We start from the raw sequence: 18,314 nt of genomic DNA on the forward strand, positions 1-18,314 counted from the left end.
AATTAAATAAATAAATAGGGACACTTAGGTATCTTGGCTGATTCCATTAATAGATATATAGTGAGAACTTAACAACCTGGGATATGAGAAAATAAAAGAAAAAGAAAGATGGAGAGTAATTCTAGCCTAGGACCATAGTTAGCGGGTAGAAGCCTGCTAAGGATATAGTGACACACTGGGAATACAGTAAGGGACTAAAGCCCCAGAGTCACTCACCCACCCTACACAGCTATGCACACACACTAGCCCAGCCCAGTTCTATGTGTCACAGTGCTTCTTGTCTCAGAGGCCAGCACCCAAGGCGCAGGTGTGCAGGTCAGCCCCATCGACAGCCTTGTTGCAGTCTCCCTAACCTCCCCTGTCCTATCAACTGTAGGACTTTATGATACTCCTAAATCTTTCTGTCTCTTCATCACCACAAACATTACTCTAGGAAATCTCTTTCTTTTGGATTCTGGAATAATTAACAACTATGCTTCCAATACTCATCTTTATCCCTTTAAATTTATTCTGTTTTGTAGGATGAGTACAGGATGCCATAAATTCTTCATGAGTCTTAAAGGAGAGAAAAGACACAGGCTTTTAAGACCGCATATGTTTACCCTCCAGCAATTTTAACACTCCACCCATTTTGGACTCTTGTTCTTGATTCTTTGTGCTTCCTCTTGCCTCCTTGGATTGTTATTCTTTTGGAAATACTTTACTGTGTTCCTAACCAATAATCATAGTCCAAGGCATACTATACAATTTGGTTAATATTTCGAAAGAATTTTATTTTTGTTATGAACAATGAATAAATCATTATTAATATTTACAGCAAGGTAGGACCTATATGACCTCAATAATATAAAATAAGGTGATTCAAATTCAAAGTCTTTAAAAGTCTTGACCTTGTCCATACAGTCTGAGAGACATTTATAGATTTGGACCTAAGCTCCCTGACTCCTGAGGGTGTACATACTTCTACCAGTTTTTGTTATCAAATATTAATTGGATGGGACCTTCTGGCATTTGCTGCATCAGGGTTGCCTGAACCTCTGACTTCTGTGAAACTTACATTAAGAGAACAGATTTCTAATTTTTTTTCTCTTAATTTATACTACTTCCAAAACCAACCAGTTTACCCTAGGCAGTTGCTTAGCATTTAAAGGCCTGAAATAGAGAAACAATAAATTGCTTCCCCAAAGAGATTGTATCTTTCAAGGTAGGATCTTTTTGTTGTCATGTAGAAAAATCTGCCCTCTTAGCTATCTGGAAAAGATTGTTGTTTCCTTCTCTTCTAACAAATGGTAACGGGGTTCTTTTATAAGAGCAATCTATACATGTCCTTTATAGCTCTATTAAACCTACAAATATCAGGTATCGATTCCTCCCACTGCCCACAGTACAAGCCAACTTTGGAAAAGGCAGCGGGGACTTAGCTACATTATCGCCATGGGAAACACTCTGGGTTGGACATGAGCTGAAGACACCTGCTTCTCTGGTACTTATCTATTTATAGAGAGCAGAGATTTTGTGTGCAGAAAGATGAACCTAAAGGATACGTAAGTCTCAAATCAGTGTGAAGCAAGCAGAAGCCAAGAAATAGGCTTCCTGAAGATTCTACCTGTGGTGTGTCTATAGGAATGGAACAATAACTTGGTCTCTGCCTATTACAGAAATAAAACAGTGAAAGAAATTCTATGTGGGTGTATACATGAAGGTGGCAAGTCTCAATTTTTATTTGTAGACAAACTTCTGCTCTTTTACAAAGGGGTGTCTTTGCCAGGTGAGGTTTATAAACAGAGTTCTGATAAAGATGTCTTCAATGTCCTGATAGACATTCCTTAAGTACAGAATTGACATCCCTTCATATATAACATTTATTCAAATTCTTCAAACAGCCCTGGAACTAGGAAGAAAGAGTATATTTTTCTCTAATTGTCTAGGAAGGTAACAGAAATTTGGAAATGAACAAAAAATTCTGTTTCTGGTAGAAGCGACATCTACTAGCTACTTAGAGTTTTTTTTCTGTGTAACAGCTTTTATATGATTATTTGCATTTAAATATTTATATGCAATGCTGATAAAAGTCATGTTCATAGCATATGTGTGCCTTGGCTCCGTGATACACTGTTATTAAATAGCAAAAAGGATTTCACTTTGGGATTCAGGTATCTGGCTCCTGACGCTTTGGCTCTTTGGCAGTTAACCAAGTATCACTGTTAATGCTGCAAGATTTCTATCTGAACTGACTCAAGTTCTTCAGTTTTTTTAAAAAAATATTTTGAAAATACATTTTTTGTGAACAGGTTTTTTTTTCATATTTAATTTTTTAGAGGTTCGGCCCAAGGGTAGGTTTGACCTCATAAACCTCCTGCCTCAGCATTCCAAGTGCTATAATATTTGATTCCAACTGAATTGTAGACAAACGTTTTGAAAAAAAAAAAGTTGTTGGACTTTGAGATGTCTTTGGGTGTCATGAGTGACACCTCACTGTTTTTCTAAAATTGATGGAACAAAATTTTAGTTGCTTCTGGCATGCAACCAAACAAAGCAGCAATTTAATGGTAGTCTCATACATTATGAAAAAGTACCTTGTGTCCTCACCATTGAGATGAGCCTCTGTCATCATTTAGTTCCCATTGGAATTGCTCGTACTAGTTTTATTTGAAGTTGTCATCATTTGAAGCCTTTGTCTGCGAATGTGGCAGCTGTCCCCCCCTTACCAGCTTGTTCTAGAAAGGTCACCGCCATACATTACCCATCAAATCTTTTCATATTAATATTTCCTGATTCATCAAATTCTTCTGTCTTCCTTAAGCACTGTATTTTTCCACCAAAGAAAATCTTAAATGTTTAACGATTTTTTTAGCAATAGATTTTGGCAAAGAGTCTATTTTCTCATCTCTAACAACTACACATTAAAGGCTAGCTTGAATTCCAGACCTGCTATATGCTTAACCATCCTTCCTCACATTTAGGATAAGGGCTTCTTTTAAATCTCTAAGAATTTTGTGCCTGTTTACCATGTTTTGATATTTTTCTTGAAAATACCATAAAATATTCTTCAGAAAAAAAACAGAAAAACAAAACATAAAGTACAATTAAACTTCAAAGTCAGCTGGCCTTTATAGCTAAATAAATAAACCCGTCTTATCTGAGGTGATGTATTAAGGTCAGCATCATCAAGTTTGTATAACCTCAAGAAGCCACTAACATATAAATGTCACATGAGATTTGTTAAAACAAACACTTTATGTGAAACTTAGTTTAAGTTTTCAACTTTTATTGTTGAGCTTCACTTTTCTACATCACAAAAACAGTTAATTTGTCTATACTCAGTGTAAATGAGTTGCAATCTTGGAGACTGGAGAGGTGCCTCCGTGGTTAAGAGCACTGGCTGCTCTTTCAGAGTACTTGGGTTCCATTCCCTTTACCCACCAGACAGCATAAATCTTCTCTAACTCCAGTGTCAGGGAATCCAGTACCCGCTTCTGATTTCACTGAGCACTGGGTATGCCCATGGTGTACAGACATGCACACAAAATATTCATAACAAAAAATAACTAAAGACAGTTGTTAAATAAAAAATTATGTTTGAGAACTCCAACACAGACTCAAGAATCTCCACCACACATTTAATTTCTTGGCATTGTTTTAAAAATTGAAATTCAATACAATTCATATGCTTCTTGAGGTTATGTTAGCAGTTTGTGGTCTTAGAGAATACGTTCAAGGATCTTCCAAGCAGTATCTTATCCTGAGATCACGCCTTTTAATCAATATAATTATTAGACTACTTCAACTTACCTGTATCTCATTAGGGTTGTTTATATTCAACTATAATATATGTAGCAGATAATCATGTATGCTTTCATATCTTCAACTAATACATAAGTTATATGGTAGACATGTCACAGATTATGTTTATTTCATACAGCTGTATCTGTATATTGTTTATGAATACTTGCATACACAATGACACTGTTGAGTGCATCCTGTATTAGCAAAAAGGTGCCTATTGAAACTAAAATCAAAATGAAGGGATAATAATTGTTTATCTCAAGCAAAACCTTTAACACTCCTGTGGTATATTCCTAGAAATCTATCCAACATTTTTTTCGCTTCCTCCTTGCCAAATTGCCATCATATCTCCTAAATGTGTATAGTTTAGTCAAGATTCATTATATTGATAATTACATTGCCAGTAGGCTTTTTGATGTTGCTTTACTCAAACAGAATAGAAACAGATTTCATATAAATATCACTGGAGCTGTTAACTACAAGATTAAAGAACCAAAAGGCAATCAAAGCATGGACTTTATTATCAATAACTGTGAGTATTTCTAGAAATGACTTACATGTAAAACATTCTTTCAGGAAACCATTGGAGTACAAATTTCTCCTTACAGGACATGAGCTTTATGGGCAAAATCCATTCATATCACTGCAGATGACTGCTTACATTCCTGTTATCATCTTTAAAGCTTAGCCCAGATCACATGTGAATTATTAAGCAGATAAAGAGAATCATCTTCAAATTTTTGTCCCCACTTGAGGGTATATGACTTATAGGTCATTATTTGAATGACAACACATATAATGCCTTTTTATTTTTTTTTCAAAATCAGGCATTTCTTTTGTCCTTTAAAAGTAATAGCTGTTAAATTGACAATTTAAGAACATTAGAACTCATTGTACTTTTCAGTCATTTAAAAGAAAAATCTTTAAATATTCAGATGCTCAACTGCATATTCACTGACACTAACATTTGTCTCCATTTCAGATTTCCTGCTGTGAACCATCAGTGTAATGGCTGAAAAATATCAGCTCATTCAGCGTTCTTAGTCTGTGGCATGTCTTTATCCTCCTAAAGCATTTCTTTGGAACTCTTAGATCATATTGTTTGGGATAGAATATTGAAACTTTCAAGATGTTAGAACAGTCAGATAATAATAATAATAATAATAATAATAATAATAATAATAATAATAATAATAATAATAATAATAATGGCTTTGGGAACTCAGGAAGCACATTGTAGCCAGAAAAGTGCAGCGATACAAGGGAAAGAAAAATAAATATCTGGGAGCAACTGTCCATATGTTCTATGACTTACTTCTTGCTCAAGCACATAATACAAAACTTAAAATACTACTGGATTTAACCAGATGAACCAAAATGCTCAAAATTGAAAATGTAAAAAAGATCTATTATAAAAAAATCATAGCAAATTTTTAAACACTAGTTTTTGATTGAAAGTTTAATATGAGTCTGAAGAAATAACTCAAGTGTTGAGAGCAGCCACTGCTCTTGTGGGGGACGCAGGTTCCCTACATAGCAACTATATGGTAACCCAGAAACTCCACGGCTCAGGAGATGAAATGCTTCCTTCTGATGTCTAGGGGTAGCAGGCCCTCATATGGTACACATACATACGTGATAGCAAACACTCATAATAATAATAAGTAAACATTGTAGGTGTCTCTAAGGGGAAATCATCATCATTTTCACATCCTAACATAATTAGCAATCAGTAGTTAGGATTTTAAGGCACCGAATAACTGATTTTTTAGAATGAAAATCAGCCCGAGGTTTCCTAACACATTAGTTATTACCGTTGACAGAATCGTGAACCCAGATGACAGAAACTATGGTCACACACCTTCAAATATGAATTCCAGTTTGGATACACTGCATCTAGGAGCAGAGTCACTTCAAGATGCTCAACAAAGTCAGATAAGGGACAAGAGTAGCATATTCTCTGACTGTCATCCTGCCATCTATAATCACCTTTTTGTAGTTTGGTAGCATGGCTCCATTTCTCTTTTCTTCTTTCTCTTCCCTCCCTCTTTCCTCCCGTCTTTCTTTCTCCCCTCAATACTTCCCTCTCCCACACATCCTCTCCTCAAATTGATGGTATTACATGTGATTGCTTTTATTAAAGATTTGACTAATATGTCACTTCAAGGTTAATATACAACAAGGTCTTATCGTAACATGCTCTTTATCCTATAAAACACATCCATATATAATCACAGATTTCTGTTCTCAAGGCAAGCAGTGACATCTCATAGATTCCATTTACTACATAGTAACTATTTAACTTGTTCTTAGACACAGGTGTTACAAGGAATTTCTACTGAGATGCAATACTGAAAATTTAAATTGTAGTTGGTTAGACTGACATTGATTGATGAGTTACTTGCATGGATTATTCCTCTTTCGTGAAGTCACTTCATTATTTGAAGAAATGGGTAACTCGAATTGAGATGGAGAGAAATTAGATGCAGTTTGCCACTAAATTATTGTCCGAGGGGATCAGTAGAGGCTATTAAACACATCTTGGAAATGATGAGCAGTTAAAACCATTAAGTTTCTTGACTGACATACTAAAAATGTAATGAAATGGAAGGCTGAATCTGTTAACTGTATTGACTTCACATCTAATACAGGTTTTTGAACATCTGTGAGGATCCCCTTTAGGGTTTCTCTTCTTTGCAGCTCATATGCACCTATCACACAGGTTCTACCACAATAATTACATTTCAACATCTTTTCTAAATAAGCACCTTAATATAAATAAAATTCTTTATATGTATACTTATTCATGTATATATAAATATACATCTACACTTCACAAGAAACAATGTATTATCCACATATATAAATAGAGCTATAGTTTAAAAGGAAAATTGCTATGGAATTTTTGAATCTGAATTTATAGCACTTTTATGACTAATAAGCATTGTAAAATTAACTGGATCTCAGTGTCTTGACACTAGGGAAAGCGATATTTAGAAAAACATCTTAAAGGTAGTGTTTTAATCTCAATCAGAGTTTTGGAATTTTATTGAAAACTATGTTTAATTGGTTTTAATCTTTGATATACCAGTATACTCAAATATATAGGACTGTGATGTTTGAATTTTAATTTATGAGATTATCAGTTATATTCTTCCCATGATATAAACCCATCAATTATATTTTAAGACAAAAGACAACTTAGTATTGAGACATCACCAGAGCACAGCAAATGGTCTCCGTTGTCTAGCAATGGGTCAAACACTGAAGCACGTGTTCTGAATGGTGTCCGGCACTTCTGTTGTCTATTATATCTTCTTGGAATTCTTCTGAAAGTCTATACCAATATTCAATAACCATTAGCAACATAGACCAATACAACAAATGAATAAATGATTAGGGCTGGCACTATTCACGGCAACTAGGTCCAAATGAGGGTAGTAGTGACCTCGTATTCCTTAATCAACAGTATTTAAGACACAGAACTCACATGCACTCGTAGACACATACTCCAACCTTATCCTCGCCCTGTTTCTAAAGTTATCAGCAATCACTTGTGTTAACTAATCACGTGTATTCTCTAATCAATAATGACTATGTGACATGATACACTTTAAAGGTTATTCACTAATGGTAGGATTGGTAATTTTACCTGAGGATGTTCCTGGGACACAATTTTCTAAAACAATTCCTGTGTAGCAAGCTTTGTGCAGAACCTGTGGACATGATAGTTGTTTCCGTTATTAGAGAATCTAGAGAGCATTTGGGGTACTTTCACAGGAAACCATATGATCCCAAGTAGCAGCACTTAAGGTCATATAGAAGAATAGACTCATTTCATTCTCAGGGGTTCACCATACCATCATGAACTGTATATAACTCTACAGTATGATTCTCTATGATACCTGTGTGAAATGGCGATGAATTTGGCATAGCTCATCTTCTTGGTTCCCAAGCCTCAATGATTCTTTTGGTTTTCTATAAACTAAATGGATTCACTGATTGCTTGCAATGAGTGATATATGGGTATGCACCTCCCCTCTCATTTCTCTGCACAACCTCTGTCCTGTTCGAAAGACGTTGCAGTTTCCTTTTCCCAATTCTCACGTGCTCTACTCTGGACAAGAGGAGTAATTCATAACGTTTCAAGCCACACTTAGAATCCCAGGATATGTGTAGCACTCACTTTTAATACTTTGATTTTCTGCAAAGTTGTCACCTAACACCTAATGGATCTGGTGAAATGCAAGTTCACTTTTTAAAAAACATCAACTGACTAAAACATTAACGTAATTGGATTATTTCTTTCCAACACTTTTTTTGTGAGACAACAGAGCAGAAACCAATCATTTGCTCTTCCATTCTAGTACACACATGGGAGTCTCCAGGGTTCCTAGATTTAATTTGTCCTGGGAAAATGAAACCCAGTTCTTAAAAATCTGTCTTAAAATCTTCAGTACTGACTATTTCACATACATCGCAACCAAATCACTAGTATTCCCATGTTTGGCTCCTGTCTTTTCTTTTTCTCATTTGAAGAATAACATATTGTAACTCAGAAAGGAGCATTCTTTAAATATTTCTGTTGTTCATATAAATACTTAAGTACTCACAAATCATATATAAGTTTTGTTTATATTACTATTCTTTAAAAGACTGATCTATGACAAAGAGTTGGGCATCGGTGTACATGTTTTGTTATATTTCTTGATGTTTTCTCCCATGATTTCCTTAAAATGCAATTCTATTTATATTACTATAAACTGTGACACAATTGATAACTTCTGATTGACAGCATTCTCTTAAGTTGTGTGTACAGAGTAGAACACTGTCATAGAAAAATGCTCACTATACTGAAACACCTCTAAAAAGACCACAATAAAAATGTGTGCTGTACATGCATGTGTAAACATGCATATAAATATCATGAGTAAATATGTATATATGTATGCTTAAGGCAGATTTTTTTCATTTTTATTTTTTAATTTATTTAGTTATTAAAGATTTCTGTCTCTTCCCCTACCACGGCCTCCATTTCCCTCCCCCTCCCCCAGTCAAGTCCCCCTCCCTCGTCAGCCCAAAGAGCAATCAGGGTTCCTTAAGGCAGATTTTTTTTATCACTCTTCACCAAAAGAACGAAGAGGTGTTGACACCCAAGCAGCAATGAAAACACTTCATATTAAAAACTTTGTTGTCAATACCACAGTTACTTATTTAAAAGAACCATAAGGATGTAGAACACAGTATGGTTTTAAAATGGTGACTAAATCACGAAAATCCAGGACAATGTTATGTCAGAAAAAAAGGAAGTTTCAAATAAATGAACGGATGGGTTACAAGGACAGATGACATAACACAAAGACAATCTTTACAGTAACCTCTGGAAAAATTGGAACCCCAAATCAATTGAGGACAATAGTGAATCACAGATCATAAAATGTAGGACTCTACTTGACTGTCAAAATGTTAAATGCAAAACCAGAGAGAAATATTGGCCTTTACTACAGAAAAATCTGAAAATCTCTAACTCTATAAACACAACTGAACAGAAGTGTTTTAATTAAGAAAAATGGTTGTGTGTATCTAAGTTTATTAGTAAACAAATGATTTGTTTGTGATTAAGTAATAGTAATGAGAGAAAATCAAAAAGGTAATTTGAAAATGAAATCGTTTACAAAAAGTTAAAGGATCTACAATCAAATACATTGATAAACTGTTGACCCAATGACAATGTAATGAATTGTGTTTAGGTGTGTTGTTTATTTAAATAAAAATAATAATCAAAGATGCTATTCTATTTTCCTTTTCCTCCTGTAGATACTATCAATACACATCCAAAAGCCTACTAGTAGAATGGAAACATTCCTAGTTAAAGGTTTAGATTAAGAGTTTTACTTCTTTCTGTCATTAATTAAAATATAAAATGAGCAATTCAATTTATTTAACCTTTCCCTTGAAACAAAATTAAGTGATTACAAAAGTTTCTTTACTGTACTTTCTTATTATACTTTAACATTATTATCCCATAGGACTCTAGAAGCAGTGGATATTCCTTTATTTATTTATTTATTTATTTATTTAGCTACACAGAATACATATTTGTTTGTTTGGAGGAAGCAACATGTCTTATCTGCATGAATTTCTTTTGTATGCAGTGCAAGTTCCAGGGCCTGTAGAAAACCTGCATGCTGTATCTACCTCACCTACCTCAATTCTTATTACATGGGAACCCCCTGCCTATGCAAATGGTCCAGTCCAAGGCTATAGATTGTTCTGCACTGAGGTGTCCACAGGGAAAGAACAGGTGAGTAATGAAAGGTGTTGCATGCCTTCCATCCTCTGGATGTCTCTAGGCACAAAGACAGGGGGACCTTGCCAGAGCAGGAAGGAGTTCATTACTTAGCATGATCGTTGAATAACTGGTTGGTTCTAAGGACTTTCGCTGGAAAATTTTAAACTATTTCATCTCACTGTGATGGTGAGAGAGGTAAAAGACAATAGGGTGGAGTTCATAATGAGAGTGCTAGTTTGGACTTTGACTGTAGTAGCTTGGTCCAGGATGGGTTGCTATATCCTGTGCCCAGAGATATTCCTTTACATTACTCAACTTAAGAACGATTTGCTTTGTGCTTAGTGGCCTAGTCCAAACTGTTCTTTCTACTCTTAGATAGTTTAGGCTATTCTGTCTTTTTACCCTCATGCTGTGGCCAGCTGTTTTCTGAACTTAGTCTTAGAAGCTTACTCTCCTTAACCTTGATTGATTCTTATACTTAAAACAATGGTTTTAATAGAAATCTAAAATGAGAGGAATGAGTTTTTCAAGTAGAGTACCAGTGAATTAGTGTGCGGATGAACAAGTAAAATGTAAAACATTTAATGATGTATGTGTATAGTCATATGCACAACTATTAAGCTTGATCCAGATTATCACCTATGTGTGGAAAAGATATAAATACATATACAGAGAAACGTTAAGAATGAGAGAAAGTGATCTTAGGTTATTGTTTATAGAGGTTACCAAGCATCGAATAGTTTTCATGATTCCGTGTAAAATGTCTGATGAGGACTTGCCATTGGAAACAAGTTTGCCAGAGATTTAATTAGAAATATTTCAGGTCTACTTCTTAGCTGTCTTTTAGGACAGTATTGGCTGGCTGAACTGCTCTTATGTAATCAGAAATTTTGCTTTATTTCCTTGGCTGTTCCCATGCCACTCTTAGCTCTGACTTTTAAACTGTATCCCCTATTCAATTTTATACAAGCCTCTCTCCAGCTTGTTTCAAAATATTCAAGAGGCATATTGCCCACTGTTGATAGTGGTAGTCTGGCAGTCATCATGTAAAGCTAAACAACAGCTCCTTTGGTGAGCGCAGGCTCTGATTTCTGTAAGGACCTTAGCCTTCCATAGCTCACCACTGCTGGTGTGAAGTAGAGGGTAGTTACAATCTCCACCACAGCACTTGGGGACACAAAACCTGTGCCAGAGTATCAGAGAGTTCGGTATCTGTGGGTCTATCACATCAAGAAAATGACAATCTGTGATTTCTTGGTGAATTATTTAGTTTGAGGCACAGGAAAGAATCTGTGTCCTTTCAATTGGAATGGAATAACCCATACTATTCCGTGTTCTGGGCAGCGTTAAACAGATCGAAACTTAATGACTATAAAAATCACATGGTGATGTTTTAACACGTAGTCTTCACAGTAGTTCAGACTTTAGTAGGGGAGTGTGTGACACAAGGATGGGTTTACAGCAATTCATTAAAGGGATAGAGTTGCTTCCGTGAGCAAGTACCTAACATCCAAGTCACTGATTGCACAGAATGGCTGCCATTTCTGCTTTAATGTGCTGCCTTAATAATTATTCCGGTATTTTATGTCTCCAGAATATAGAGGTTGATGGACTATCTTATAAACTGGAAGGCCTGAAAAAATTCACCGAATATACTCTCCGGTTCTTAGCTTATAACCGTTATGGGCCAGGAGTATCTACCGACGATGTAACAGTGGTTACACTTTCAGATGGTAAGTGATAAACAGAAAAATTTTACTCATATATCTGTTATGAAATGAAAAGAATGTTGATTACATGTTATTGATTTTGTTGTGTAGTTTTTTTCTAATATCTTTTGCAATGTTTTATACTAATTAAGAAATGTAGGCAACTTGTTTGTGGTACTGCAGTCAAATTTAAATTTACTATTTATATACAGTGAATCAGGATGGATTAGTGGATAATTTTCAAACTGTGGTTACTGTGTAAGAGCTCAAATTCTTCTGGTGATTGTATTTTTTCTTTTCTATATATGGTTCAACTCAAACGCATTTGTTATATGAGTGAACTGATATAGAAGGTATGTAGCTTTCCTTTATCATTTAAATGGTGCAAATGACTAAAAGTATAAATTATGAAATATATCAAATAACTGGAAAGTATATCAAAGGATTTTACTAAATAAAATGCACTTAAAATATTAGAAGCAAACATGAATGTGCACACCTTCATTTTATCTTGCCTAAAAGAGAAAGCTTAGGCATATTTTTCAAATGAAATGAAAGGGAGGAAGGATTCCTAATGATGATAATGGGTTTAACCAAATAGTGCCAGAGGAAACTGGAGACCAAAGGAATAGATGATAACAAAAGCCTGGGAAATTAAATATATGTTACAGGCTAGTGTATGGATTGTAATAGGACTATGGAGATTCAGGCAGGGGTGGAACTGCAGAGATGGCTCCCATGAACACTAAAGCATATCAAGAGCCAGCTTTAGTTAGCCTGGATTTCCTGCTAGTATGTTTCATTCTATAAATTATTGATATTTTGATTAAAAAATACCTTCAATTTGATTCTTGATCTGAAATACTTTAATCTGGGAAAGTAGATTCTTCACAGAATATTAACAGCATAAAGAAAGACATGGATTTTTTAAGGATAACGGAAAGAGTGATGCTCATTTGCAATTTCCCTCAAAAGGGTGTTCTACTCTTAGGCCACTTCAGTATTAATTTTAATGCAATTCTTCTGCCCAACCGTCTGATTCTGTTATTCAAGAGAGAACAGAATATGCACTGGCTGAATAAATTACTTCATAGCTTATAATTATAAAAATAAAAGAAAAACAAATGAAAATGAATATTTTACATAATTTATGTAGATTCCATTCACACTCTGAACTGTAATAGTGTGGCCTTACTCTCCACTTTGATTTTAAATGTCATAAGTGAGAAAGATAGACTGTGACTCATTAGTTCACGAATTATCTCCTGGAAAGGCTGCAGTGCCCAGGAAAATGTCTGTCACTTAAAAATGAGCTCCATAATCATAGTCCCGAGTAAATATCATTGTTGGAGGAACACTAAATATTCTTTATCAGATGCACTTGATGAGAAAAATGAGGGACTCTGAGAGACTTCTGTGTAGGTACCCTGACTTCTTCTATAACCACATTAATAATCAACTCCATTTTTTCTAATTTTTACAAAAACATGTGCTCTTGGCCTCTACCCTGACATTGCCCAGTATCTTCTGTCTACTTCATCTAGTGTTTTCTCTTCTTTGTTGAAGCTATTCAGGTAATGTTATTATGTACCACATTTAGACGGACTGAGTTATGTGGAATGCTCTCTCTCTTGTTTACAGTTTCTCAGTCACACTGTACCAGTCTACTTTGATATTTTGCATTATAAATAAAAATTAAATAGGCTAGCCTATGCCCACACTAACATAATGAATGACACACATATTAGTGTTTAATATTTGCTCTTTATGTCAATATCTGTTTCTGGTTTTGGATTCCATTGCACAGGTAGGATAATGTTATGTCTATGTATGTTTCTACCAGCTTGGGAGATGTGTTGCATTAATTACACAGTTTCACCCAAAACTTTACAAAGATTTTATAGAAAAGTAAATTGTAGGATTTCTAATATGCATTTGAAGATATCACATCTCACACAAACAAACTCCTGACCAAATAAAAAAATATAACACACTCTGACTTTCTTCCAAAATCTCATCATTGGCAGTTGCTACAGATTCAAACCATAACTGAGATAATTTCCAAAAATCTGTTTTTAAAATAAAAAACATTTCTGAAGGTTTTTAAATGATGTGAGGTAGAACAATGTTATTCTTTAATTTTCATCAAGGATAAAAGTTAAAATGCAACTGCTACCATAAATGTTAGTTACATTCTGAAAAATTAAGTACAACTAAATTGATACATAAAAATTTCAAACAGTACTTCAATTTAAACTCTGGAAATGAAAAATTTGTATCTAAAATTCTGGTTTTAAAATAGCTATTATTATACCTTTGTAACATTTCTATAAAATAATGTGCTATTTCAACTTCTGCTCCCTGGTTATGCACATAAACCTAACATTACCCTCGGTATTGATGATATAACATTAACATTTGTAAAACATTTGGCCATGTGAAAATTTTATTTTTTGCTCAGTTAAAGCTGTAGTATTAACTAAAACATCTGAGGTGTTCCTTAAATAATGAAATATTAGTAAAGATTGCTTAGTGACTTAATTCATAAGCACATGCCTCTTGCTTTGTATCACAGAATACATTGGCTACAATCTTTATCAAGCACTGCAAAATTCAAATCAAAGGAAAACAAATTATTGCAATTTCCATCATGCTAATAAAGATCTAGGAACCAATCCTTAAGTAGGCCTTTATTTTTCATCTAGTCACTGATTCAATCCATATTAATTGGTTGTCAGTTGAAGAAGACAGAAATTAATCAGAGAGACAGCATGCCCTCCCTAGTAGGGAAGAATTTTAAGACGAAATTCAGAGTCAGTTGCTGATCCTAGGTTACAAACTACAAATACCATTCACTTTCCATGAAAAGAAGAGGAAGCAGGGCCGAAGAATGGCCCAGGGATGTGAAAATACACATTAGTCCATCCCCATCTCACTCACCAGTGTGTCACAAATAAAAATGAGGATGTGTCATTTAATAAATGAATGATGCTAAAAAGTTATTGAATACCATTTCTGAACCTAGGGTGTGTTAGGAGTTTTATTTATTTGCAGTTCAACCTTGACAGCAAGGCCATTTCTGGAGACATAACAGCTATGCACTCAATGGTTGTCTTCAAATTGCTCACACGGCAGGAGACTTACATAGAGCACATCTTCACGACAGCTATCAAAAGGGAGCTGAATATACTCTTTTTAACATGATGATTTAAGAAATTTTAAATCGAGGGAAACATAATAAAATAACTAGAAAATGCCCAATGAGAACTTAACTGGTCTTTTGTTAATAGAATTTATGGGCCAAATACTATTGGAGAACCTGCTTGCTTCTATGTTATACAACTTTAATTATTAATAGCTTAGAACATGAGTCACTTCTTTTGTTCACTCTCTAGAAGACAATAACGACTGCATTATAGGGATTAAGCCACCTAGGTGTCTATTACAACGATCTATTCCACCATAAAATCATGCAGATCCTGAAAAGCACAGTATGATAATCCTTAAAGACCACTCTAGAAAATCACTGCGGTGCCTCCCGAGGTTCCGCCAGGGAGGTCATCACAGAGCTGTAATTGGATGTCAGTGTTTGCTACCGCAGCTGGTGCTCCACAGAGGGCTAGCCAAGGGACCCACCCCAGGAGACACAAATAAACAAATGTTTATTTCTCCTCTCTCCAGGAAAGTTGAGAAGGGCCACCTGCTGGCATTATCTTACTGAGTTCTCATTATAGAATTTGATAAGGATACACTTTCTCTTTTCTTCAGCTGGCTGGAATTTTTTTCAAGACTTTGGCAGTAACCTTCATACCTTGTTTGATTCCTTTCAGTGCCCGGCGCTCCACCGCAGAACATCTCACTGGAAGTGGTTAATTCAAGGGTAAGTCAGCCCAAGTCTATTTCTTTATTACCTAGTATGCGCATATTCTGCTCATCACTCTGCCAAGTAGAATGTTGGCCGGTATAAAGGTAATGCAATGGAACAGCTAGTGAGTGGTATTTGGTTATACAAGCTCTTTAACCAGACTAAGATACACTGAGTTAAGAACTATTGTTTTTGTATAAGCACTTTTGATTTAGTAGGTATTAGAGTACTTAAGGCTCTTCTAACAAGAAGTAAGACTATATCTCTTATCTATATTTACTACTGCAGAAATAAAACTAATATTTGACAATACTATTTTAATTCAGATAAAATTAAAATAACATTTAGTTCAGTAATCTTTATAAATTTAATTTTTAACTGAAAATTCATACAATATATTCTGATCAGTGTTTCCGCTCCCACCATCTCCTCCCACATACTTCCCACCTGTTCTACTCTCTGCTTTCTCTTTTCTTTCTTTAGAAAACAAAGAGGCAGATAAATCAAACAGACAAACAAACTAGAATTAAATAAATAAACAAAACATTGAAGAACTACAAGATGAATGCAGATAGAAACATATACACACAAAAATAGAATTGAAACAAGGAAAAATTGGGGACCATAATATACAAACAAAAGAACAGTAGGGACAAAAGGTGCCCAACAAAACAGTATGTGACAAAGAAAATCTGCAGAAACCCAATTGGGCTCGTTTGCTTCAATCATGAACTTCTGGGTGTGAGCTTCACCCACAGTGTGATTTATGTACCTAATGAGATTCCTGTGGAGAAAACTAATATTTTTTTTATAAATAGCTGTTAATTGGAGGTAGCTTCATATTTGGGATTGGAGTTGAAGTTTACTTCCAGTCTCAGAGTTGAGACCCATCCTGGTTTGGATGTGTGCAGGCTCTGGGCACGGTGCCACAGCCTTTGTGAGTTAATTTGTCTGTCAATACTGTTGTGTCTGGAATACACTGTCTCCTTGGTATTTGTCTATCCCTTCTGGATCTTACACTCTTTTTTTCATTGATGTTTATTGAGCTCTACATTTTTTTCTCCTCCCCTCCCTTCTTCTCCTCTCACATTCAACCCTCTCCCAAGGTCCCCATGCTCCCAATTTATTCAGGAGATCTTGTCTTTTTCTACTATCCATGTAGATTAGATGGAGCTTACACTCTTTATATCTCTGCTTCTTAATAGCTCATTTAGGCCTTTGGGGAAGGCTTTGATGAAGACATCCCATTTAGGACTGTGTGGTCCAAGGTCTCTCAGTTTCTATACATTGTCCATTTGTAAGTATTTATACTAGTTCTCATTTCCTGCAGGAGAATGCTTCTCTGATGATGGCTGAGTGAGAGAGACTGACTTATAGGTATAGCAGAATATCATTAGTAGTCATTTTGTGACTATGTTCCTTGAGCAGAATAATAGAATTTGGTTTTATCCTATGTACATTACATATCTAGTTTCAGGTTCTGGGACCTACGATTAACATCAAGGATGGGTGTCATCTCATGGCGTGAGCCTTAAGTTCAGTCAAGTAGTGACTGGTTACTCCCACAGCATTTATGACATTGGTGGAGTGGTGTTTCATTCAGGCAACTCACCACTATAGATCCAAGATTTGAAGCAGACTTGGTGTTTATCTTTTTCCTCTGGTAACCATGCAGAAGGTATTCCAGTGCCATGAAACACTAGCCAATGGAGGGGAGAGGGCTCTTAGGTAGGACCAGCTCAACTTCGCCATGTTCAGTGAGATATACTGGTGTTTTCTTCAGCAATGGGGACTTACCCTTAGTTTCTGGAGATAACCCAATAGTTTTGGCGATGGTCTTAGTTGATGGGAGATCCATACAATGTCTTCTGTCAATAACGCAATCATAATATAACCCATTCCTGGCACTGACATTTTCACTGTGGCTTTGTCTCCATCGTTAATGGGTGATTTCATTCACATTTACTCCACATATGTGTCTGCTTTTAGAAGCTTCTGTAGTACTAGTTTTTCATGTGATTCCCTCAAAAGACCCTCAGCATTATCTGTTCTTCCTTAATTCCCTCCCCTAATTCCTTTTTTCTCATATTTTCTATTTAATTCTCCTATTTCAGGCTTCCAATTTCTCTCTAATTATATATTCTATTTCCCCTTTCTTGGGTTATCCTACACTCTCTCTTAGGTATTTACTCCACACCTAACCTCTGTGCTTATTCAGGTTTTAGCATGCCTAGCAAAGGCTTAAAAGTTAAAACCCACATATAAAAAAAATTGGTACCATATTTTACTTCTATGTTACTCCTCATAGGATGTTTTGTTTTGCTTGATATTGTTTTTTTTTGTTTTTTTCCTAGTTTATTCCATTTTCTGAGAATTTTATGATTTTTTAAGAGCGGAATAATAAATATTCAATTGTGTAAGTGTGCCACATTTTCTTTATCCATCCACCTATTGGTGAATAGCTTGGCTGTTTCCAATTTCTGGCAGTGATGAATAGAGCAGCCAGAAATGGGACTGAGCACATGACTCTGTAGTAGGCTATAGAGTCCTTTGGATTTGTGCGGAAGACTTGTACAGCTGGGTCTTGACGTAAATCTATTCCCAGCTTACCAATGGACCACCATACTGATTTGTATAGTGACCGGAATACTTTGCACATCTA

The 18,314-nt window shown here is 35.3% G+C and overlaps 1 protein-coding gene across 1 annotated transcript in view; it reads left to right on the forward strand.

The window, feature by feature from the left end:
- The first annotated feature begins 9,907 nt into the window (after positions 1-9,907).
- Positions 9,908-18,314, forward strand: part of Dcc (DCC netrin 1 receptor) — a 268,312-nt gene continuing 259,905 nt past the window's right edge. The window contains exons 1-3 of the mRNA XM_050121731.1: positions 9,908-10,090; positions 11,673-11,811; positions 15,618-15,667. Of these exons, the coding sequence (XP_049977688.1) occupies positions 9,908-10,090; positions 11,673-11,811; positions 15,618-15,667 (372 nt within the window). The remainder of the gene's footprint in view (positions 10,091-11,672; positions 11,812-15,617; positions 15,668-18,314) is intronic.

The sequence above is a fragment of the Alexandromys fortis genome, unplaced genomic scaffold (genome assembly GCF_014885135.2).
Source record: "Alexandromys fortis isolate MF-2015 unplaced genomic scaffold, M_Fortis_MF-2015_v1.1 scaffold_202, whole genome shotgun sequence".
In the NCBI taxonomy this organism is placed as follows: Eukaryota; Metazoa; Chordata; class Mammalia; order Rodentia; family Cricetidae; genus Alexandromys; species Alexandromys fortis.